Source organism: Ruditapes philippinarum, unplaced genomic scaffold (assembly GCF_026571515.1).
Source record: "Ruditapes philippinarum isolate M1 unplaced genomic scaffold, ASM2657151v2 ctg641_1_1_1_1, whole genome shotgun sequence".
NCBI classification, from domain to species: domain Eukaryota; kingdom Metazoa; phylum Mollusca; class Bivalvia; order Venerida; family Veneridae; genus Ruditapes; species Ruditapes philippinarum.
Window position 1 is genome coordinate 16,127 of NW_026858475.1, and position 24,007 is coordinate 40,133.

The 24,007-nt window shown below is 32.2% G+C and overlaps 1 protein-coding gene and 1 long non-coding RNA gene across 3 annotated transcripts in view; one reads left to right on the plus strand and one right to left on the minus strand.

Moving 5' to 3' along the window:
• The first annotated feature begins 206 nt into the window (after positions 1–206).
• Positions 207–8,570, plus strand: LOC132753280 (uncharacterized). Of its 2 annotated transcripts, none has more exons than XR_009628934.1 (4): positions 207–287; positions 974–1,119; positions 7,208–8,136; positions 8,296–8,570. It is a non-coding gene; the product is annotated as an uncharacterized LOC132753280 (long non-coding RNA). The 2 variants fall into 2 exon arrangements; XR_009628935.1 differs by having other exon boundaries at positions 218–1,119; positions 7,208–7,423; positions 8,059–8,136.
• A 3,240-nt stretch (positions 8,571–11,810) lies between these two features.
• LOC132753276 (laminin subunit alpha-2-like) overlaps positions 11,811–24,007 on the minus strand; it is an 84,389-nt gene continuing 72,192 nt past the window's right edge. Inside the window, exons 50-61 of the mRNA XM_060743728.1 lie at positions 23,448–23,589; positions 22,985–23,105; positions 22,644–22,790; positions 21,875–22,014; positions 20,336–20,530; positions 19,798–19,935; positions 18,875–19,108; positions 18,021–18,369; positions 17,556–17,709; positions 17,157–17,290; positions 16,632–16,854; positions 11,811–16,116 (exon numbers count right to left, since the gene is read on the minus strand). Of these exons, the coding sequence (XP_060599711.1) occupies positions 15,974–16,116; positions 16,632–16,854; positions 17,157–17,290; positions 17,556–17,709; positions 18,021–18,369; positions 18,875–19,108; positions 19,798–19,935; positions 20,336–20,530; positions 21,875–22,014; positions 22,644–22,790; positions 22,985–23,105; positions 23,448–23,589 (2,120 nt within the window). The 3' untranslated portion in view covers positions 11,811–15,973. The remainder of the gene's footprint in view (positions 16,117–16,631; positions 16,855–17,156; positions 17,291–17,555; positions 17,710–18,020; positions 18,370–18,874; positions 19,109–19,797; positions 19,936–20,335; positions 20,531–21,874; positions 22,015–22,643; positions 22,791–22,984; positions 23,106–23,447; positions 23,590–24,007) is intronic.

A 24,007-nucleotide genomic window follows, 5' to 3' on the forward strand; every position in this document is an offset into this window, starting at 1 on the left:
CATCCTTTGTTAAAACATGAAAATGAAACATGAATTATATTTTTTCATACTTTTCTTCAATATTATATTACTTTTGTTAATCTAACCGCCAATTATGTGTGGCGAAAACATGTTCATTGTATATATGTTTATGTTAATAAATACTTTGACTTTGACTTGACTTCTCTCATTGTAGTCAATGATATTGATAAGTTGTTAAAATCACGGTAGGGAATCACGTGACTTTTACGGTTACGCGTACAGACAATATGGCGGCCTAAAAACCTCGCTTCACACGTGTTTTTCAGGTAATTCTTTATTATATCCCTTTTACTTACATACGAGACCTGTTGCAGCCTACGCGGAATAAAGAATTGTTGCCGCCTATACCTTATTTTCAACCCCTGTGCTCATAGCTTTTACAAACACTCAAAAATTCAACAGGAATTTTCAATGTTGACAATTATTTTTCAGGTAACTTTCACGCAATCTTTGTATTTTTTATTAATTTGATTAAACTACGCCTAGTTAGCAAAGAGAAAATGTTCATAGAATTTCTTTATTTGAAAATGTAAATATTAGGCATGTTAAATGTTGACTAGTCATTTTCAATTCCAATACACGAGGGAAAAATGATTTGGGTAACGGCCACGCAAACTTTTATTGTTGATAACTCCCACGCAATATTTTATGTGCAAGCAATATCTATGCAGGCTATAGCCTAGATATTTATTTAACAAAATCATGATCGATGTATTTAGCCTTAAACGTTCATAGAATTTTGAATAATATTTAAAATACCGCCAAAAGGTCCTTGATAGAATTAAGCGCCTATGGGTAGCAGAATACATACTCACGTAATTATATTAAATGAAGTTTCGATATAGAGATATAGATGAATTAATCGCAGAAATTAAAATAAAAGTCTCAAATATAAGAAGGAGGTCGATTTCAGTTTAAGCACAATTACATGTACAGTTGTCATTTTTCATAGTTTGCAGATATGGACGGTTGCAGCTCGGATATTGTTTGTGGATAATGTTGGAAAACATTTCGTTCATGGACAGGTCTTAATGACCACTTAAACTGGCTACTCGGCACAGGACCTTGTAAACGTTGTGGCAAATCGAACTGTCACAGGTATGGCATTTTAAGTACTGTTGATATTAAGATTTTAAAGACATTCAAATCATTTTATCACTTAGTTTCTTATGTAACCAATTATTTTTAAAATTAGCGTCTGTATTTAACATAATTATGTTTTTTTATTCTAAAGCAAAAAACAACAACAAGAGGGCCATGATGGCCCTGAGTCGCTCATCAGAAACAACTGTTTTTCAGTGTTGGATTGTCAATATATTCTATTATTTAATTTTACCCATGATATATGGTGATATATCAGTCAAATATATTTCATATTTTTTAAAAAAAAAATAAGAAATATAAATATGAAATTGGGCGGAGTCAAAACTCATATTTATTTTAAGGGACTTCTTTCACCATTTTGTTTGAAAAATCGGATAAATACAAACAACTTTTTGTTGAATTTTGTTTTGAAAACTATGTAGAATGATAGAAAATGGTCTATGAAAATAAATCCGAACACCAATATCTTTAATGCAGTCTTTAACGCTGTACAGACATTTAAAAAGAGTTGTTTACGTGACGTCACAATGTAGCGCTAAATATCGCGTGCAAAACAACACAATAATTATATTACTGCGCGCTGTACAATTGAAGTTGCGTAGCAAGCAAGTGGGTTCGTAACCATTTTTGTTTGATAATGGAATTAAATAAAAAGGTAATTTCTTCGTTTTTCGTGAAATATGGTATATATTTTCACTCAACATGATAAAATGCCACATATTTTCCTCGCCGTCCCGGCTCGCGAAAATATGTGGAATTTTAGGTCAGGGTAACGTATTGTTACATGGCCAGCGATTGGCTAAAAAAAGTGCAGGGAAAACCGTAAGATTCAATGGGACATTAGGTGATTGGACGAGAAGGTATTGTGTATAAGTATAAAAACTATTCTCGAAACTAACAGTACATTGTTTTCTGAAAAAAATGAAGTATTTTGTAAGTCTGTAGGATAATTTTTAACTCTGATATTTACATTTTAAAAAAGTATATGTCAGTCCTGTAATCAGCAGTGAATTACAGTGTAAAGGGGGGGTAATCCTGTTTGAAGTCATTTTACGAAAAATTTGGTTGGCTACCCCTATATAACGAGATGAGTTTTATGTGTCAGGCATGTCATTCTCCCAGAAAAATCACATCTCTATGATGAAAACTCAATTTTAAGGTCTGTTTTGAGGTCATTTCTTATAATGTAAGCCTATGGAAAATTAATACGAGTATCTGACCTAAAGGCTGAAAATGGTAGGAAACATCTCGTGCCAATGATGTAAGTTAACATGTCTTGTTTTGATAATAATTGACTAATGAGCTATGAATATGTATTTGTTATATACAAAATGTACAAAATGGCTGATTTGAACCAATTTTGGTCAAATTTGCAGAAAAATATGGACAAACACTCAATTATTATGAATGCTGATGGGGAAATTGACTGTAAAATCTGGATAGGGAGTAAAGATAAGTATGGATATGGGAGAAAAAAAATTAAATGGCCAAATGGTCTTCAGACCATTGAAAGTACTCATAGACTGGCATATATGTTGGACCAGCGTTTGCTAAGGGAGGATGTGCCACGGCTAGCACCAGATGGGTCGTCGCTAGATGTTAGCCATACATGCAATAATAAATGTTGCGTAAACCCTAGGCACTTAGTACTAGAGAAGCATGAGACAAACATGTCTAGGATTCACTGCTTCGGTCATAGTATCTATGTCTGCAGGCACGAACCCCCATGTCTTTTACCGGCCCGGCTACAGAAAGGGCGTGTATAACTTCCATGGTCACTGGTAGATGGCATCGACTCTTCATATTTATTCAGGTTTTGTTTACGTCGTCTTTGACTTAAATAATTAATACGGTCTTTCAGTAACTGTCCTTTTACATATTTGTTTTTCTCTCTGGTACTTTCATGTAATTTATACATAAGACTTTTTCTTTTTGAACGTTTAAGCTTGAATTCAATACTTTTTTCTGTTTCTTTTTTATTTTCAGCGCGTTTCTGTTCTTGAAGTAATTGACGGGCAACCCGACTACCTTTTGGGATTGGGCACTCCGCTGCTGTGCATAGTTTCATAAGTGATACCCCTGGCCCATTGTTTACAGCGTGTATAGCACTGAAAAATCGTCCAGAACAGTTGTGCGGAAAAGTGGTGTTATTAGGTAAGCATTTTTTAATAGCGCGGTTCGTCCCTTCTACTTTTTGGGTATTTGAATTAAGACGAGTTTTGTTTAACATATCTTCACCTAGTCTAAATTCAATCCAATCAAGCATTGTGTCATGATTATCAGGGATATTGAGACTGATTTTGAAATTTTTTGTCAAGAAAGCACTGTTTACTAACCAGTTATTGTTTTTTGCGCCTTTACAAACCCTCGAATGAAGATTGCAACCGTAATGGTCCCCAGCATAACAGCGTTTAATCGCAGTAACAAGGTATTTTAATTTCTCTGTTATTTTTGAAAAATCTCCGTTTTCCTTTGTAAATACTGATTCAAATTCAGCTGTACACCGGCGACTTAGGTCAAGGGCAAACCTATTTCTTAAGTACTTTCGGTATTCAACATTATGACCGGGCATCATATTCAAAAGACGCGAGCAGGAGTTCATTTGTTTCCGATGATTTTCTGCCAGATGCCTCGTGTCCAGCTGATGAACAGGTTCTGTGCTTGTGATTTTGTTGTCGTAAAGGTCTGTAGCAGCACGAAAAGCCCCTGAATCTGCATCAGTGGTTAGATATTTGACCTCGAGCCCATCATGATGTAGATCCAGGAAGCAGCTTTTTGCCCATCTGTATTCGTCTCCTATAGTTGTTTCAATGCTAGCTGTTGCCGAGCAAGGTCCAGACTTGTTGTCGCATTCTGTTTCTTCTTGAGTGTGGAAGCCATGCTTGGAACAAAGTTTGTTCACTTGCTCAGCAGCAACTATCTGTTTTTTAGAGGTTATTGTCTCCGCAACTGTGTATGATGCCTGCGTTGCAGGCTGAAACGGTGTTTTCCCCACACCGCTGTACAAGTTGTTGTTGTACATGCCATCTGCCTGTACATTTATAACATTCTGTGGCAATCCCCTGTATTTATTAATTTCTTTTAGTTCTTCCCTGATTCTTTTCATGTCCCTTTTATTTTCTTTGCAAATGACCTCATTGACAAGGTTTGCAGTCCTCTGGAGGCAGGCAACTGAGGGAGCTGGTATATTCCCTCCATGACATATTTTTCTGACACCAGAGGAAGCTATTGGTGTCTGAGTGAGAGCTATTGAAATGCCACGGGTGACAGAAGCTGGTTTAACTCCCCGCTTACAGGTGTCTATTTCGGCGTAAAGCTTATATCTTTTCGAAACATAGCTACAGATCTGGCACTTTGCACTTTCACGCCATCCGAAGCCCCACTGCATGGACGATGATGAATCGAAGCAAAGATTTCCTTGACAGTCTGGTTTCTTTTGCCTATGTTCACGACTTACTTCATTGACCATTTCCCACAGTTTGCTGGTATGAAACAGCTTGTAGCAGTCATTTTTGTCACTGAAAATGATATATACTTATCAAACATATTGTAATGTATCAATTTTGCAAAATCAAAGGAACCAAAAAAATACAGTAACATATTTACTTGGTTTTTTGTATTATATGTGCCTTTTTTGAGTTGTCTCCCTTTGATTTAGAGACACCAAAGTATCAGGCTCTGAACTGTGTTTTTAATGGTAAAAAATGTTTAAGATTCATTTTTATTTATCATTTTCTGCATTGATACCCTAATATTACCAATAAGATATAGATTAAATGTATATATGATTAATTTTTTAAGTTTTATAGCTAAAATTTGTGAGAAAATCACCAATAAATGGCTAAAAGTGTGATATAGACTGCAACAATTCAAATATATATATGCATTTTTGATACTTTTAATATCATATCTGATTGCGGAATAGTCTTACCTTTGATTCTGTGCATCGTCCGACATAAATTGAAGTTTCAAATCGTCTTTGGGAGGACTTCGAAGGAGTTTGTAATTTACGGGCTCCTGGTCAGAGTTCTTGGCTGAAGATGTCGCCTTGGGTAATAGCGGGTTCGTCTGTACAAGAGTCTTCAATTTTTTTTCAAGTCTGACATATTTAATTGTCCCTGTGCCTGAATTAAATCCACCTGTACGTGGTGAGTGATTATGACCCTTTGCAAATCTGGTTTTGCATGTTTTAAAATTGATTTTTCCCATATTTTTATCCAATTTTCACACAATTTTAGCAGCATAAAGTTTAAAATGAACAATTTTGTCCCAGTAATTTTACTATACAGAAATTTCTTAGATAAGCCAGGTATATATAAGTGTGTTAGATGACCATATGTGAGTCATGTATAGTATCTTGCAGATGTATATTAGATTGGGAGTCTGATATAGACAATTTAGTTGGGCTTTGGAGAAGGGCTAATTGGTGATTAAATGTGTCATTTAAGAGGGCCACTTTTATCAGAGACCCATATGCATATACTTATTATGTGTTAAACATCATTTTGCAGAGTTTTTTTTACTATTTTAGTATCAATCATTGCTTTTACAGGTTTAGAAAACAAAGATTTTTCAATTTTCACCTTCAAATATGTGGGTGGGGTACAAAAACTACCCCTATTCTTACTAAAATAAGATTGATTGAATAAATATTTTGAACATAAGTTGAAGACTTACCAATATATATATGTATTATTTGAAATGAGGAGTCATTCCATTTAAAACAGAAATAATGAAGATTTATCATAGTACTTTTTGGGGTATTTTTTTCTATTTAACTCTATTTTCATGGTCTTTATGGCATTACATGCCTTATAGTGAAATGGCTACCATCTTCTCAAATCTTATTTGAAATACAAAAAGTGAACACATTTATATTTGATATACTTTATTCTTATCAAATAATACAAAATAATTCTATATTGTACAAATAAAATATGCCTTTAGGTCAGGGTAACGTATTGTTACATGGCCAGCGATTGGCTAAAAAAAGTGCAGGGAAAACCGTAAGATTCAATGGGACATTAGGTGATTGGACGAGAAGGTATTGTGTATAAGTATAAAAACTATTCTCGAAACTAACAGTACATTGTTTTCTGAAAAAAATGAAGTATTTTGTAAGTCTGTAGGATAATTTTTAACTCTGATATTTACATTTTAAAAAAGTATATGTCAGTCCTGTAATCAGCAGTGAATTACAGTGTAAAGGGGGGGTAATCCTGTTTGAAGTCATTTTACGAAAAATTTGGTTGGCTACCCCTATATAACGAGATGAGTTTTATGTGTCAGGCATGTCATTCTCCCAGAAAAATCACATCTCTATGATGAAAACTCAATTTTAAGGTCTGTTTTGAGGTCATTTCTTATAATGTAAGCCTATGGAAAATTAATACGAGTATCTGACCTTTATCATGTTTCGTGAAAATATATTCCATATTTCACGAAAAACGAAAAAATATCCTCTTAATATTAAATTTGAGCATAGAATATGTTTAAACAATAATTTGAAGAAATGCCATGACCTGGGGAATTTAAGCTTTAGCTTAAACGGCTCCAATCAAATTAATATGAGCAAACTTGATAAAAGACTACCAAAGAATGCTACAGACAAAGTTTGGTGATCATCAATCAATTAGTTCTCTACAAATAGACATTTAACGGTATTTCTATTTTTAGCTTTAGTGGCCCCTAAAAGGGGCTAATCAGATTAATATTAAAGAGTACCCATGAATGCTACAGACAAAGTTTGGTGATCATCCATCAATTGGTTCTGAAGTAGAAGATATTTTTAGCTATAGCGGCCCCTAAAATGGGCCAATCAAATTAATGTGAGCAAACTTGATAAAAGATTACCCAAAAATGCTACAGACAAAGTTTGGTGATCATCCATTCATTAGTTCTATAGGAGAAGCTGTTAAAACATATTTCTATTTTTAATTTTAGTGGCCCCTAAAAAGGGCCAATCAAATTCATATGAGCAAACTTGATAAAAGACTACCCAAGAATGCTACCGACAAAGTTTGGTGATCATCCATCAATTAGTTCTGTAGAAGAAGATGTTTAAAGGTTTTTCTATTTTTAGCTCTGCTGACCCCTAAAAAGGGCCAATTGGAATGACATGTGCAAATTCAAGTGTGACTGTCACAAGGATGCTACAGACCAAATTTGAAGTGAATCTGCTTAGTATTAGAAAAGAAGACGATTGTTGACGCATGACGACGGACGATCGACGCCGGAGCATCCCCCTTTGATACTAAGAGCTCACCCTGCGTAGAATATGTCTTTTTTTACAAACTAGGTAATAAAATCTAGAGGTCTTATGTTTGAATGTTATTTTAATACTAACAGTAAAACCCGTAACGTTTCCGATTTGCTGAGCTATAAAATGTTTTACCACAAAAGTTATAAGGTCCTGTGCCGATGTGGTCATTCCGTGAATGAAATGTTTCCCACATTTATCACAATCAATATCCGAGCTGGAAACTTTCATATCTGCAAAATATGAAAAATGTCAACTGTAATTATACTAAAAAAAGAAATACAAAACCTCCTTCTAATATTTGATACTTTTGTATTAAAACGCGACCTAATTGAATGATTTGGGTTTGGTAGGCCTTACGCGAAGTTATTGATGTCCTTGGCAATTTGTGATTTTACAGGTCATGCCTTTTTGAAATCTGTTTATCGTATTATTGTAACCTATAAGCAGATGAAGTGTTGTTCGGCCCATATCAAGAACGTCCCAAGACGATTCGTCAATCTAGTTTCATTATATCTTAGTGATAGTAAAATTAAGCGTGAATTAGTTTGAAAAAATCATTATATTCATTGCATTATCGACACAAATATTGATTAAACTGTTCTTTAATGTTAAATTTTAAGCTTAATTGCCGTGAATTTATAGGTAATAATAAATCTATTTTTATATTCTAGATCCTGGTCCTGGCTGAAATTGAGAGTATTGCAGCTGTAGCTTGTATACCATACATTTAACATGAAAAGGACTGTCAGGTTTGTTGAATTGAAATTCTAATATTTAATATATATATATTTCTTTACAAAGTATTAATATTGCAACTACTAGACATTTATCTTGTCTATTATGTATATTATTTTTAGAATACTTGTGTAACATTATTAATATAAAATTTACATATTTGTTGTTTTCAGGATGCTGCATACAATGGTCTTAGCTAGAGCCTAGAATGAATATTTCTTAGGAATATGCTGCAAGAAACTGAAGGGGAGCAGTTTTTCTTACCAATCATAGGTGAGACTTTTAAATAGCTTCTTTTAAAAAAGTTTTTGTTGTTTTATGTACATAATTTGCTGTCAATATGAAACTTCAGCTGTATCTTAATTTCTATGCTGTTTTATTATGTAAATCTTAGAGATAATCATTTTAAGATAAAACATATCACTAACTTGATTAATTATATATCTATATTTAAAGCTACACTAAATAAATATGTAAAAATATTTTGCCGTCGGCCTAAAAACCAAGCATTCTACAGATTCATTAACCTTTTTAACAGTATTGTTGTAAATCTCATCAAATATTGTTCATAAATAAGGATTTTAAACGGAAAACCCCACGGTAACACTAAAGTTCGTATACGAATTTTAACATGCAAATGAAGATTATAATCAGCTTGTGTATGCGCTACGTCACAGTGTTATAGCTGCTATCCGGAACACAACAAATATGAGATTTTCTTGTGCAAACACATTTTAACCGTTTAACTTCACGGTGCACTAGGCCTGAGGTTCAGTAAAAAGTAATCATCTCATAAAAAAGATTAAATTTGTATTAAAACATCCGTTACAATGCGGAAATATACCGTTAAATTAGGACTGCTACTTATAGTCATGTTTGTTGATTTAATATTGATGTACGGATGATCAGAACGCGGAGTTTCTCATGCAACAGATATTGTACTTCCGATTTAGCCACAATGAGGTTGTCCATTTTTTATGCTTATAAAACTCATTTTGGTTGTCTGGACACCAAAATAAGATCTGGAGTCGATATGAAACCCAATTTATTAATGAAATGTCGCTATTTCTGTTTTAATGAAATTTATTTAATGTAACTTTAAGATTGACCAAGTCACTTTTAATTAGTAACTTCTTATTTTATTTGCAGAAGCAACAAGCATTTGATAGTATTGCGGGCAATACAGTAGTCCCCTACCGGTCCCTCAAAAAGTTCTTTAATTGTCATACACTCCTGTGTATTGCCATTTATAATGAATTTGAGGATGAAGTCTGTATTTGAAAATATCAACCACAAAACATAATAAAATAAGTTTGTCTATATCACAGTAATGTGTTAAGTTTCCATGCTTAGTAAGGAAATTATGTTTATACAACCTTGTCATATTATTACGATGTGGGATTTTAAAGTAAATCCTATAAGGAATGAAGAAGTTGGAGTGAAAATACCAGTTTCTCGAAAAAAATCTAAGTTCAAGGGGGACATAATTCTGGAAATAGTCTTGCTAGAGTATTTAACCTTCTCAAAAATGTCGAGTGATAATAAGAAACATATATATGAAGTTTGAAGTAGATACATTAGGAAATAAAGAAGTTACTTAAAAAAGACAACATTTTTTCCCCTAAAAAATCTAAGTTCAAGGGAGGTAATACTGATATTTTTTGTGCTAGAGTTATAAACCTTGTCACATATGATGTGGTTGATGACCAGAAACTTATATTTAAAGTTTGAAGTAAACACCTTAAGAAATAAAGAACATATAGTGAAAAAGCTGAAAAATTTAAATCAGAAATCTTGAAATTCAGGCTATTTGTTGCCATAGCAACCAGAATTTTCAACATAGGAAGAAAAGAAAAATATGTGCATAATCTCCAGACTGCCATCTACCCATATTTCAAGTTTCATAAAAATATTTTCAGTACTTTTTGAGTTATCACTGGATCCAGTTTATGTGTTAAATTTGCCATATTTTCAGACTATTTGTTGCCATAGCAACCAGAATTTTCAACATAGGAAGAAAAAAAAAGACGTGCATAATCTCCATACTGCCATCTATCCATATATCAAGTTTCATAAAAATATTTTCAGTACTTTTTGCGTTATCGCGGGATCCAGTTTTGTGGACGGACGGACTGACAGACAGACAGACAGACGGACAGACAGACAGACGGACGGAGGGTAAACCTAAAGTCCCCTCCGGTTAAACCGGTAGGGGACTAATAAGAGACAGCCAACGAAGTATTCAAACACCATCATGAAACACTTAAGACATACCAGGAGAGATCTAGAAGAAGTACTAGTAGTAGAATGGAACAGATTGTAGCTTAATTGTAGCTAAAAGGACTTCTTAAATCGTTAAAATTAAAGCTGCACTTGAACTGTCTTTTTTTTTGTTAAACAGTTAAACTCTGTTACTTTGCTTTATATTAAAATTGAAGTATGTTGAAATGACATTGAAACTTTAACGTTGTGCCAACGTTGAATTTCAACGTTAGTTAAACTTTCAAATCCGAACATAAATCCAACGTTATTTCAACGTTAAAATCTGACCAAAATTCAACGTTGTTCAACGTTTATGTGCCTGCTGGGTTAATTCTATCCAGGACCTATTGGCGGTATTTTAAATATTATTCAAAATTATTTGAAAGTCTGAGGCTAAATGCATCAATCATGATTTGTTAAATCAATATCTAGGCTATAACCTGCATAGATATTGCTTGCACATAAAATATTGCGTGGGAGTTATCAACAATAAAGGTTTGCGTGGCCGTTACCCAAATCATTTTTCTCTTGTGTGTTGGAATAGAAAATTACGAATCAACATTTAACATGCCTAATATTTACATTTTCAAACAAAGAACTTCTATGAACATTTTCTCTTTGCTAACTCTACGTAGTTTAATCAAATTCATAAAAAATACAAAGATTGCGTGAATGTTACCTGAAAAATAATTGTCAACATTGAAAATTCCTGGTGAATTTTTGAGTGTTTGTAAAAGCTATGAGCACTGGGGTGGAAAATAAGGTATAGGCGGCAACAATTCTTTATTCCGCGTAGGCTGCAACAGGTCTCGTATGTAAGTAAAAGGGATATAATAAAGAATTACCTGAAAAACACACGTGAAGCGAGGTTTTTAGCCGCCATATTGTCTGTACGCGTAACCGTAAAAGTCACGTGATTCCCTACCGTGTTGTAATCTAAAATATGTCGCTCATTCCAATTGTTCACCATTACGCACTGACTGCTGCTCAAATAAGATTAAAAAGCAAAAAAATTTCAACTTTTTCGATAATCTAATTTTTCCGATACTACTTTTAAAAATTAATAAAAAATATCTTGTTTAAAAATATCTTAGATCTATTACTTTCTGAAAAGCAGTTACAGTCTGATTTTCTTTTTAGTGAGCGTTCAGAAACTAAATTAATGTCCCTAAAAACCAAGAGGTTTATATAATTATTAATTCATTTACATGTCCATGAAAAGGTGAGAGTTCTGATGCCCAAATGAAAACTTATAACTGTACACGTCCAGCTTGTCTCTTAATACTAGGGAATTTTGACTTCAAAGAGCTGTTTTTCTACAATATTCAAAATATTGACGCTCTTACACATGCATTTGTTTTAAGCCTATGTACTGTATGTGAAAAATACTAACCTATGTATAATGAGTTAATAAAATACAAACAACTTTTACACATATATCAACTTTTAATGACTTCTTTTTATTCACTACAAAATAAGAGATGGTCTTTCATCATAATAATATTCAATAATTTGTTTTTCTGTCAAAATATTTCATTTAGTACAAATGAATTTATATTAAATACCTCGACTGAATGGTGACCTCTATATAAATCGAGTTTTTATTTACACAAAAATGTTTAATCAATGTTCCAGGTGTTGCAACAACATGCACGTAACTTAATAATACACAAATTACCTAAAACTTGAACTTACTTAGTTATGATTTCTTAGGGTCTCTTTTTTCTTGGCACACATCAATTTGTTATTCTCTACCTAACTACATATAAATATAAATGTACAAAAATTACAGTAAATTTACAAGATTTTATAGTACAATATTGAGAGATGGCGGACAACATCCTGTTAAACCATTATACAGATAAATTACAACATAGCTGTCATCATGTATACAATAATAAATCTATGAAATACACAAATTTCTTGAAAATAATCTGTTTGTACTATGTCTGGTGATCATGAAAGGGTTGATAAGAAAATCTATAAAACTTCAAGCTGTTCAACAATACCACCACGGTCGTATTGATCACTAGTCATAACTTATCACAATGAAACTGATATAAAATTCAACAATAAAAAACAAAAATGCGTAACCAGATTTATTATTAATTTTCATTTTATATTTTCATGATTTATAAGCAGTAAAAATTTCTCTGATTTAAAAGCGTCAATGAACTATGACATTTTACATAATTAAAATGAATCAATAATGATAATATCTTATTTATCAATGTCTACTATACAATTTACTGGCACAATCTACATCTTGCTAAGATTATTTTGAACTTACATCATAATTATCCATTAATTAAAGCTATATTTATACAAGGAACATCGCAATGCGATGCAACCAGGTTTTCAGCAAAATATTTCACAGAAGCTTTGTCATGAAGGGGCATTTGTTTTTTATTGAACTTTTAGGAGGAATTATGGCTTTTTTAATATTCCTCAAACAAAAATGATTGAGAAATTTCATGTTGTCTATTCGCCTTTTTTTCCCAAATGTTTTAGAAAGGTAAACAGTACTTTATTTTTGCATTTTTGCGTCTCTTGTCATTTTCTTTTGTCAACAATATTGGCGTGTGGTGTTTTGTGCGATATCAAGAAAAGTATGGTCACAATTTTAAAAAAATACTTGAATGATGTCTTGGAAGAAACATGGGAATTTAGTGAGCGCCAGGGCACTTGATGACAAAGCTTCTGTGAAAGTTTGGTCAAAATCCATTGAGAAATGTAGGAGAAGTTGCGCACTGTAGAAATAGTTCACTATATATTCTGTATAAGGAAAAAATATACAAAGGGCCATAATTCGGTCAAATATTATCCAATCACAAAACCCCGACAATATGTGCCAGGCACTTGATAACAAAGCTTCTAAGAAAGTTTGGTCAAAATCCGTTGAGAAATGTAGGAGGAGTTGAGCACAGAAGAAATTATTCTCTATATATTCTGTATAAGGAAAAAATATACAAAGGGCCATTATTCGGTCAAATATTATCCAATCACAAAACCCCGACAATATGTGCCAGGCACTTGATAACAAAGCTTCTGAGAAAGTTTGGTCAAAATCCGTTGAGAAATGTAGGAGGAGTTGCGCACAGAAGAAATTGTTCACTATATATTCTATATAAGGAAAATAAACAAAGGGCCATAATTAGGTCAAATATATACCAATTGCAAAACCCTGGCAATATGTGACAGGGCACTTGATGACAAAGCTTCTGAGAAAGTTTGGTCAAAATCCGTTGAGAAATGTAGGAGGAGTTGCGCACAGAAGAAATTGTTCACTATATATTTTATATAAGGAAAAAAAACAAAGGGCCATAATTAGGTCAAATATTATCTAATCGCAAAACCCCGACAATATGCGCCAGGGCACTTGATGACAAAGCTTCTGTGAAAGTTTGGTCAAAATCCGTTGAGAAATGTAGGAGGAGTTGCGCACAGAAGAAATTGTTTACGCCCGCCCGTCCGCCCATCCGCCCGCCCGCCCGCCCGCCGACATACCTCAATCTAATAACCAGTTTTTTCCTTCGGAAAACCTGGTTAAAAATATATACCAGTCTCTTTTTATTTTAATAATTTGCTATTAAGGAAAGCATTGTCTGTTACATATGCTATGACAAAAAATGTCTTCATTTAATTTATTGATGATGCATATAAGAATTATTGAGGCATTGATTCATCTACTGAAGTAGAAATTGTACTTTTGGCATATTTATGGGGCATATGCGGGTCACAGTATGTTTTTTAACTTGTTATATAAAAATGAAGAAGTTCAAAATATTCTTAACAAGCAATAGTTCAACATATAAGTTGATATAGTTATATTACATTGATATAAAACATAACAGAATATGTCTTACAAGAGTAAGAAATAATAGAATAAATAAAAACTGTATAAAAAGTTTTTCCTAAAGTAAGAGATTAATATAAAAGTGTGATTAAAATCTCAATACAACTATGAGATAAATTGTTTCCTTCAAGGAATAAAGTCTTAAAACCTTTAAAAACATTAGAGCCATAATTTTCTTGCCCATTTTTATACTTTCAGTACATGATTATTACTTATATGAATATGACAAGGTAAACTTTGTTTTATAAATTACTTTCACAAATTTTACAAACATAAATTTAACTTCAATATAAAAAAAGAAAAACAGTACTGAAGTGTTTTATGTAACTGATAAAACAAGCATAAAAAATATATACATCTGCTAAAGTTACAAAATGAGGGAAAGCAGTAACAAGAGAAAAACTTTATTTAAAATGTTCAGGTATAATATTTAAAATGGTACATTCATGAATATCATTTAAAATAATACATTTGTGTATATATATGTTAAAATGCAGCTTCAAGTTACATAGCAAATATGATTACATAATAAAGTTGATGCTCCATACCAAGGTTACAAAATTAGTAGGTGTGTGTCCTGATGAAACATTCTGATTGGTCTATTTTGTAAATCTGTTTTTTGTAATCGACCAACCAACTGCTGCAGCTTTGCAATTGGTTTATATTTTTCAACCACAGTTTCTGAATGAATCCATGAGATTGTTGAGATTGAGACTGGTTTACAAGGTCAAGGTTTTGTAACCCTAGCGACTGATTGCACATACATGAGCTGATAAAAATGATTAAAATAAAAACCCGTATTGAAAATGCCTTTGTTCATGCATTTCCCTTTCCAGTCTGAAATGCAATCTTTAATCTTGTGAAACAATATAAAAAGATCAAAATCTCGTAAACATTAGATTAGTTTAAGAAAATTAACTGCATTCCAAAAACAATTTCGTAAAATATATGAAAATATGACCAGTAAAACAAATGAAAGCTGTAAGTTGCTATTTCACAAATCATTCAAAAATCAGAAAACTGTTGAATATCTTCACACAGATAAAAACTGCAAACATTTCCCATTACTGGCTTTAAATTAGTACATACATGTACCACTGTCATTCTTGTATAAAACTCTGCTACATTATGATTTGACAATCACACATACATTTCATTCATAATTGTATAATTTTCAATAAAGCCAAGTTTTTGTATTGACTTTGCTTTCTGGATTTCTTCACATCATTATTCTATTCTAAGCATCAGCCAAAAATTTTCTTTGGCTTGTGATTTTTCCCCCAAATATTTTGACAAGAAGTTTTCCACATAGAACACTTGAAAACCACTTCCTGTAGCAATTCATTACATAATATTTATAAAGATTGTCATTTAAGTTTTGTGGGTGAGTTTTAAAAATGATATGAAAAATAAAAAAATGTCAACAAAAACGACATAAGATCTTAAAAACGACAGAATAATTTGGCACTAGGAGAAACAAAACACCTTTAAATATGCCAGCAGAAATTTCATTGGTGCTTAATTCATTCAATGTATCATGTTGTCAAGGAAACGTTGGCACAATTTCAAGAAATTGCTTTGAAATCTTCTCACTCTTCACTTAAATCAATCAAAATAAGCACCTTTATAATTAGTCTGTAAATTACAAGCAAATCACATACTGAAAAACACAAATAGTTGCCAAGTGAAATAATGTGAACATATTTCAATCATTTTGAACTACATTTGTGTTTCTATGAGATTGGACATGAAGTTTTACGGATGGCAACTGATTTTGATAACATAAACCAGTCCACCTGCTTGTTCTGTACGAAAACATTTCTCAAACAACCCTCGAATCCTTGATACGTCAACGCTGCCACCTGATTGGATGATTCTGGAAAATAGTGTAAAATATAGTTTATAGTAAATTGTTTTATATTTGGTACAATTACATTGACTTACATTCTAACTCATTTATTTATATGTCACATTCTTCATAAATAGAATAAAACAGATGAACATGAAAAGTAATGCAGAATGTTTCAAAAACATTCATTTATATCAAATTTCATTAAAGATATCTTTTTCACAAAATAACAACGATAAGTGAGCTTAATCTGTAATGTTACAAGTGGTCATGTTAAATATGATTGAATATAAATGTTAATATAAACAGGTTTAGAGGTTATCAATTAATTCACAAAATGTTTTTTTTTAAAATATCAGTAATTAATGTAACTCTAACAGAACAGTCATAACTTCCAGCACAGATTTCTAAATATATAAAATTTCATAAAAGATTTTTCATAAAAGTAATTACAAGATTTTTAATTCCATGCTTACATAAAATTGCAAAATCTACAAACTTTAACCTTGAAGGAAATATAAAAATGTGTGTGACTATATTACCTGGCTTTCCTCCCAGATACAATGGGGCTGATGTGCCTGTTTCTGCTACATTTTTATTACCCGAATTTGTAAATGAAGCCTTGTCGTCTACTTCTACTGTGACATTATTTCTCACTAGTGTTGCTACAACCTTGTGCCATTTATTGTCACATAGACTGAAGGCAGTACTGAAGGATGTGGCAGCCATAACTTTACCACCACTGTTTACAACATTCAATTTCACCTGAAATCATAAGACAAACACCTGTATCACACCATATAAACTAAATGGTCTATGATGAACAAAAGCTTTGAGTAATTCAATGTTCTTTCTAAACAAGTAATTTTATGCACTTCTTACTGCAAAATGTAAGAATTACATATTTTGTGCATATACCGCAACATAGCATAATTTGGTTTCCTTTCGCATTTTATTCAAGGTAATATACAAATGCATATGTACAAGGCCAACAATAATTGTGACATAGTTAAGGTAATTATAATATATTTATAACAATGTAAAATATTTAAGGGAAATATACAAACCTGTCCCTGATGTAACTGTAAAGTCAGAGCATTCCCTCCACCTGGATTACTCACTGTTGCTAGGATACCTTCAGGTTTTGATGTACGGAATTCCAACTCCATTTTAAACTGACCTCCTACTTCAAATTTCTTTTCTACAAACAAAAAGCATATTTAACTTAGCACTCTATTTCAAAAGTGATGAATATGAAATGCCTATTTTTAAATAGTTTCATGTTAATATAAATAATGAAATAGACTTTCATAATCTCTACCAACCCAGTATTTATCAAGTTTTTGTGCTATGACAGTGAACCTGTGTGCAACTCATGACTTAATGACTATATCAAATTATAAGTCTCAACTGATTTAAGAACGCTAAAAGATGACATAAAATAAAGCAACAATATAAGCACTTACCATACAGTCCATATGAATCCCCTGTAAAGTGGGCACCTTTTTCTACATTAGTAAAGCACTTGTCCACACCACTGACCAATGTCGCATCATCAAATGTTTTAACATCACTGTTAACTAAAAGATTCCTTATGCATCCACGAATACTATGTTTAACCTACAATTAAAATATGAATAATGTTCCTTAAAAAGCATATTTTCTATCATTCAACATATATTGGCTCCATGTCATGATGTGCACCTTTTTATGCAAGCAATTCTACTCTTCATGGTATATTCAGTGCAGTATACAACTTGCGTTAGCCAATCATAAATCAAAAACCTTATGTATATTATAAAATTCACATTTGGTCGGGATTAACCGACATTTGCATACTCGCTAATATCCTAGCTAGTTGTCTAAAATACTGTAATAATTCTTTTAATAAACCATCTGTTTTAAGAAATATGTAATTCATTTGTACTTACAATATCCTTATTCATGAGCGGGTAATATTCTTTTGGCACACCACCAACAAGTAAGGGTATGTCAACCTTCAAAACTTTGGAAATTTTAGCACCTTTCTCACTGTTACCATCTACTGTCACTGTAATACGTTGTTTAGCTTTGCTCACCCTGACTGTATGCCAATTACCATCATATAAACTGTCCTTTGTTTTAACTACTACTTCTTTAGTTGATCCTTTTTTGTCAAATGATAGAATAATTGCACCATCTCTTAGCTGAGTGGCTAAGAAAGCAGTGTGGTCCCAATTAGACATGTACAACAACAGTCCATCTTTGTAAAAGGTGCGGAAGTCAAAACTGATTTCAAACCTGAAATAATTCACAAATGTGATGAATCCACAAAGCAATTTTATGTACAAATTCAATAATAATAAACCTGTTTAAATATTTAAGAACTATAAGATAAATCAGATAAAAGTAACTGAAACTGAAAATTAAATAAGATTTTCAAAGCGGGATATCCAGTATAAGTGACCCAAAATGCACTCTCTCAGTTGTATATATTCAATATTGATTTTTTTAAAAATATAAAAGTTTTCCCTTTAGAAACTGAGCTTACAGCATTGAAGGACAAGCAATATGAAATCAAGTCACCCAAACCCATCCCAAATTAAAATTTTGTCTCTCAGTACATTACTATACACAACAGTATCTTGTTTACATTATGAAACCCCCTTTAGTCACTCAGCATTATTACATGAAAATGAGTAAGTTCATGCATTAGGTTCCTACAATACACAGAAATAAAGTTACAAAACAGCTTCAGATTTTGAAAACGCTAAAAGTGGCATAGAATAAAGTCAACGGTACATACTTCCTCTGGATTTTCTTCTTGGACACATTTATTTGAATAAGACTTGTATCTTCATCTCCGAACGCAAATGCTTCTAGCTCAGAAACATAGATTCCTGTATTAGCAGCACATGATGTTGGGCCAGAAGTTGTAGGTATTGTTGTGGTGTCATCTGATACCGTCTTCACTGTTGTTACTTGTGTTCGTTCTTTAGTTGTCTTCACAGCAATAACCTCAACTTCTTTATCTGGTTGTCTAAATTTCATTTAACAATTAATTACTAATTTTTCCATTAAATTGATCTTATGAATTTATGTACATGAATAAGAGAAAACATCAGTGTAATAATCAGATACGAAAAGAATAATACACTTTAAGTATTATTCTTTTTGTGTCTGATTATTACACTGGATTCAGACCATTTTGCAAACAAGGCCACTTGGCCATGTTTCTCATTGTCATGTTGGACAAACTTTATTTGGTTTAAATACATCATTTTAACAAACGCAATCAATAGGGATGCTTGTGCTCAGCTTACAAAATCATAAGGTAGTTTCTATTTTTTTCCAACTTAAGTCCCAGAATTTCACGCCAAGTTTTCCAAATCCAGTAAGCCATATTTTTCACCATCAAAACCAATTTTTTTAAAAATTGAGTGGCATTTTTAAAAAAAAAAATTTGATGGTTTTATGGTTTTTCCTTTTTAAAAATATTACAGAGGCACAAGAATCTTAAAGCATTAGATATATTTTCAAAAATCTGCCAAAATGCTGAATCAAAACAATTCTAAAACTTAATAATGTAAAGTATCTATGTTTACTTTTCTCTTAAATTCCAACTTAGACATAGCTAATGAAGTTGCAGTTTCCCTATGCCTTCAGTGCAAGTGTTACTCCCAAGAAAAGTAAAATGTAAAAAAGGTCTACCACAGATAATTCTGTTACCTTATTTCAGAGGGGGCAGGTGAATCACTGATGACAGGTGGAGGATTTGTATTAAAACTATCATCATATTTTGTCTTCTCTCTACATCGACCTATATCTGCCATATCATACTGCTTGGGATCATTGATGTTCAACACACTGAAATATACAACCATCATAAATAAAATTGACATTGAATTCAAGAAACAAAATTGTGTGAGAACATTTGAAGTTTATTATCAGTAAAAGTCTTCCTTAAATAAGAAATTTAAAACCTTATTGTTATAGTTGCATCTAACATACTGGTTGCTCAAAACAAAACAAAAAGACACTATCACACAGCAACTGTAAGAATGGGATATATACTGCATAAAAATTCAAGTAAAATGACATAAAATGTAAAAAAAATCAATAAATTAATATGAGTGTTGTTGAACAATGATTTAGTGAATAAATTAATAAACCAACACAATTAAAAATGTCAATACATGTTTACTTTATATCAATTCAATAATGAATATTGAAAACTACAAAAGTATACATAAAAACAATGACATACTTTCCATTAATGACAACATCACTGATACAACCATCCAATGTCTGTGAAACTGCTGCTTTATCTCCTACATTTGTATCAAAATTTGTCGGCAGTCCACCAAGATATAATCCACCATCTTCTCTTACTGTAATCTTATCAAAACGGTTTCCTAGACGACCCCTTCCTATTGATTTATCATCAACAAATAGTTCAATCCTAAAATAAATATATAAAATCAATGATCAAAACATTCCATTAACATATTTAAGTGGTATTATGCTCATATTTTCATTGTCAAGTTCAGCTTAATCAACTACATGTATATACTTCAAAAGATTGACTGTTATTACAGCGATTGACCTACAGTTGATACAGAAAAAAAAGTTAAGATAAAATATATATATCTGCCTAAAATATAAAAAGACTGCCCCATTCTTTTTATAAATTGAATGTTATTGATAAATTACGATGGATATATGGATATTTATAAAAATTTCCTTGGGGCCATGCAAGTAATTTATCCTTCAAATGGAGAAAATTATAAAAATGAAAGGAATTAAGACAAAAATGTAAACTTATTATCATTCTACATTAGCAAGAGATATTTGTGAAAAACATGCCTATGTAATAGAAACCAATTAATCATGTTTAATGAAATTCTTACCTGTTAATTTTGTAAAGATCAGGACTGATAAATATCTACATTGATATAATGTCCTCTTTGTAATGCAAAATTATGCAAAGGCCTTCTTAACACATTTTACTACAAACAACATCATATTGGTTAAGGTCAACCTGACCCTGAACATTCACTTAAATAGGATTACTAAATAGTCATGACCAACCTCCTCGTCTAATCTAAGGTCTGTTCACAAATGTGTGTGTTTGTTCTTTGATTAGACAATTTTAAGTGACTTTTGACTAAACACAAAGATTAAAAGAATCATGAATCATTGACTAGGCATGACAAACTGCCACACCAAATCTTTGAAGTGGATGCCAAAACATACACATAGTTATTGGCTGGAAAGCTTTTCATAATTCAAACACAGTGACAATAAACTTTGACAACTGGTCATGATTAACCCACACACTAAATTTTGGGTCTGTAGGCCAAAACATTTTGTAGCTATAAGTAGGACTAGGCTTTAGCAGCCAAGGGCACGGGGTTACCTTCAACCTCAAAATCAATCAGGTTATCCTACTACTTATGACCAACCTCCATACTTAATCTAAGGTCTTATGGCCAAACCATTCTCTCTAGTTACTGGTCCAACAATCTTCAGCCATATTGACTTTTAACTGACCTAAAAATCAATAGTGGTCAGACAAGGTCTGGTCTATGGACACTAAGTAAAGCAATATACCCATTTTCTTTAAAGGGGATATAATTAAATGAGGCTTTTTAGCACTTTACATGAAGGGCACAATGAAAAGTCAAGATCATACACTTTTCCTGATAATGTACAATGATAAAATGATACATTTATATACATAAATGTATTTAAATTCTGCCCCACTGGAAACCATTTTCCTTAACAACAATATTTGACATCTTACTTTCTGTCTGTTTTCTTCACAGCAATGTTATGCAACTTGCCATCATTGTAGGTATTGTCTGACTTGACAATAACTGGTGTACCTCCTCCACTGAACCTGCCCTCAACGTGACCTTCAGTTATTGTTAGGTAGTAATATTGCTGAAACATTCAAGTATATATATAAAGTTTTACAAAACTGTAACAAAATGCAAAAAGTTTTCACCAGAAATACAAGTTATTGCAAGGTTGTGTAATTTCACTATGGCAATTTTTCAGCAAAGAGAATATGCAGATAATTCTGTACTAAATTCTTGAAAAAATATATGTTTTTGATAGCGAAAAATGGGCAGTCAATCTGGAATAACACTCATGACCATTTGGTAACTACATATATTCAAATGTTTAACCAGATGTACATAGCTGAATGAATTCTATATTGTGATATAATCCCTTGAAATACTGAATTTATCCTTAAAATTCCAAAAGAATAAAGAACAAAACATAAAATGAATGAAAACTATTGAATATAAAGACCCTAGAGGATCTGCCCTGAGTAAATAATCTGAACAGGACTGAACAACCAAAGATTACAGAAGCACTATTGACTTAGGTAGCCTCAGTTTCAGACAAGTAGTAAATAAAGCAATTAATCCCTTGCTCTGCACTGTTTTCACAAGAATGATCAAACATAAGGGTTTCTGTATCCATAAATCTCTCCTATTTTATGTCACACAGTTTTCACCAACAACATTCTGTTGTCTTATATATTTATATAAAATCATACTCACATCACCATTTATGCTCTTAGCTAACAAGAGTAAAGCATCTGGTTGCTGTGTTTTAAATGATACAGACAGGTCTCCATCAGCCGAGTCCAGGCTCATACCAGGGTACTCCGCAAACCCAGATCCATAAAACCCTATTGACCTAAACCCCTGAAATAACCATCAAAACATTTCCTATCATACTGCCACATTTATCTTCCTCTAGTAGAATATTTTCTAAACTACAGTTATTCTAGTTATTTATAAATCAAATATGTAGTCTACTCAATTCTTTAATTTCAACAGTATTTTTTTCTCTCCACAAAACTTTTTCCTCAGAAATAAAACAATACAAAGAAGCATACTCTATCCTTGCAGCCTTCTGTAACACCAACAGTTGACTTGCCATCCCAGAGATTCACAGAATCTACAGCAATTTGTAATCCGCTCATACAACCCAGAAACCTGTCTGTAATTATCTCCTTCCTTCAAATATAAATATACACACTTAAAACTAAAAATTTTAATTTAGCCTTTTCAGTATTATAGAGCATTTCATTCACAGGATTGAAATTAATTTTCAATGTGTCACTTATCAAAGAAATTTATGTATATGTAATTTATTATTTGTACAAGTAATAATAAACCAAATCTTTATAACATTTAAAGAGATTTAAAGAGACTCAAAATAATGGGTATACTATAACCAAGTTACTTTAAACAGGTAGGTCTGAATATTTTTGAAGTATTAAACCATATATCAATGACTCAAAAAAGAAATATGGAATTTGTTCCTGAATAAACTCGATGTTACAAGAAAAAGCTTACCCTGAGGCCTCCATGTATTTGTCCATATTGACTGAAGGTGGCATCCCTCCAAAAAACAGGTCACTTCTCTCTACTCCATCAAGAAGGTAGTCTCCACTCGGTGCCTCAATAACGAAGTTTTCACTGGCAACCTCAAGGACAGCTGTAAAACAGATACTATTATACTCCTGTAATAGTTCATTGTTACCTACCTTTGATACCCCACAACACACACACACACATATATATATGTGAAATATTATCACAACAAACATAAAAATACACTGCAACTCTTTTAACATTATCTGTGTGATCATGTCTTTTTGACATGTATTTTGCTGCATTTATAGATGAACCAAGAGACTGTCCATTTTAAGTTTCCTTTATACAATATACTTGATCTCAACAACTACATTGTACAAGCACAGAATCAGGTAAGACTGCATGTATGTCCTGGCAGAACTGATTCTATACTCGTCAATATTTCTTTGCAATATTATATAATATATCTCTATTGGAAATTTTAGATTCTTAAAATTCTAAAATAGGCCTAATAGTAATTAACAATTTTTTGCTGTTTC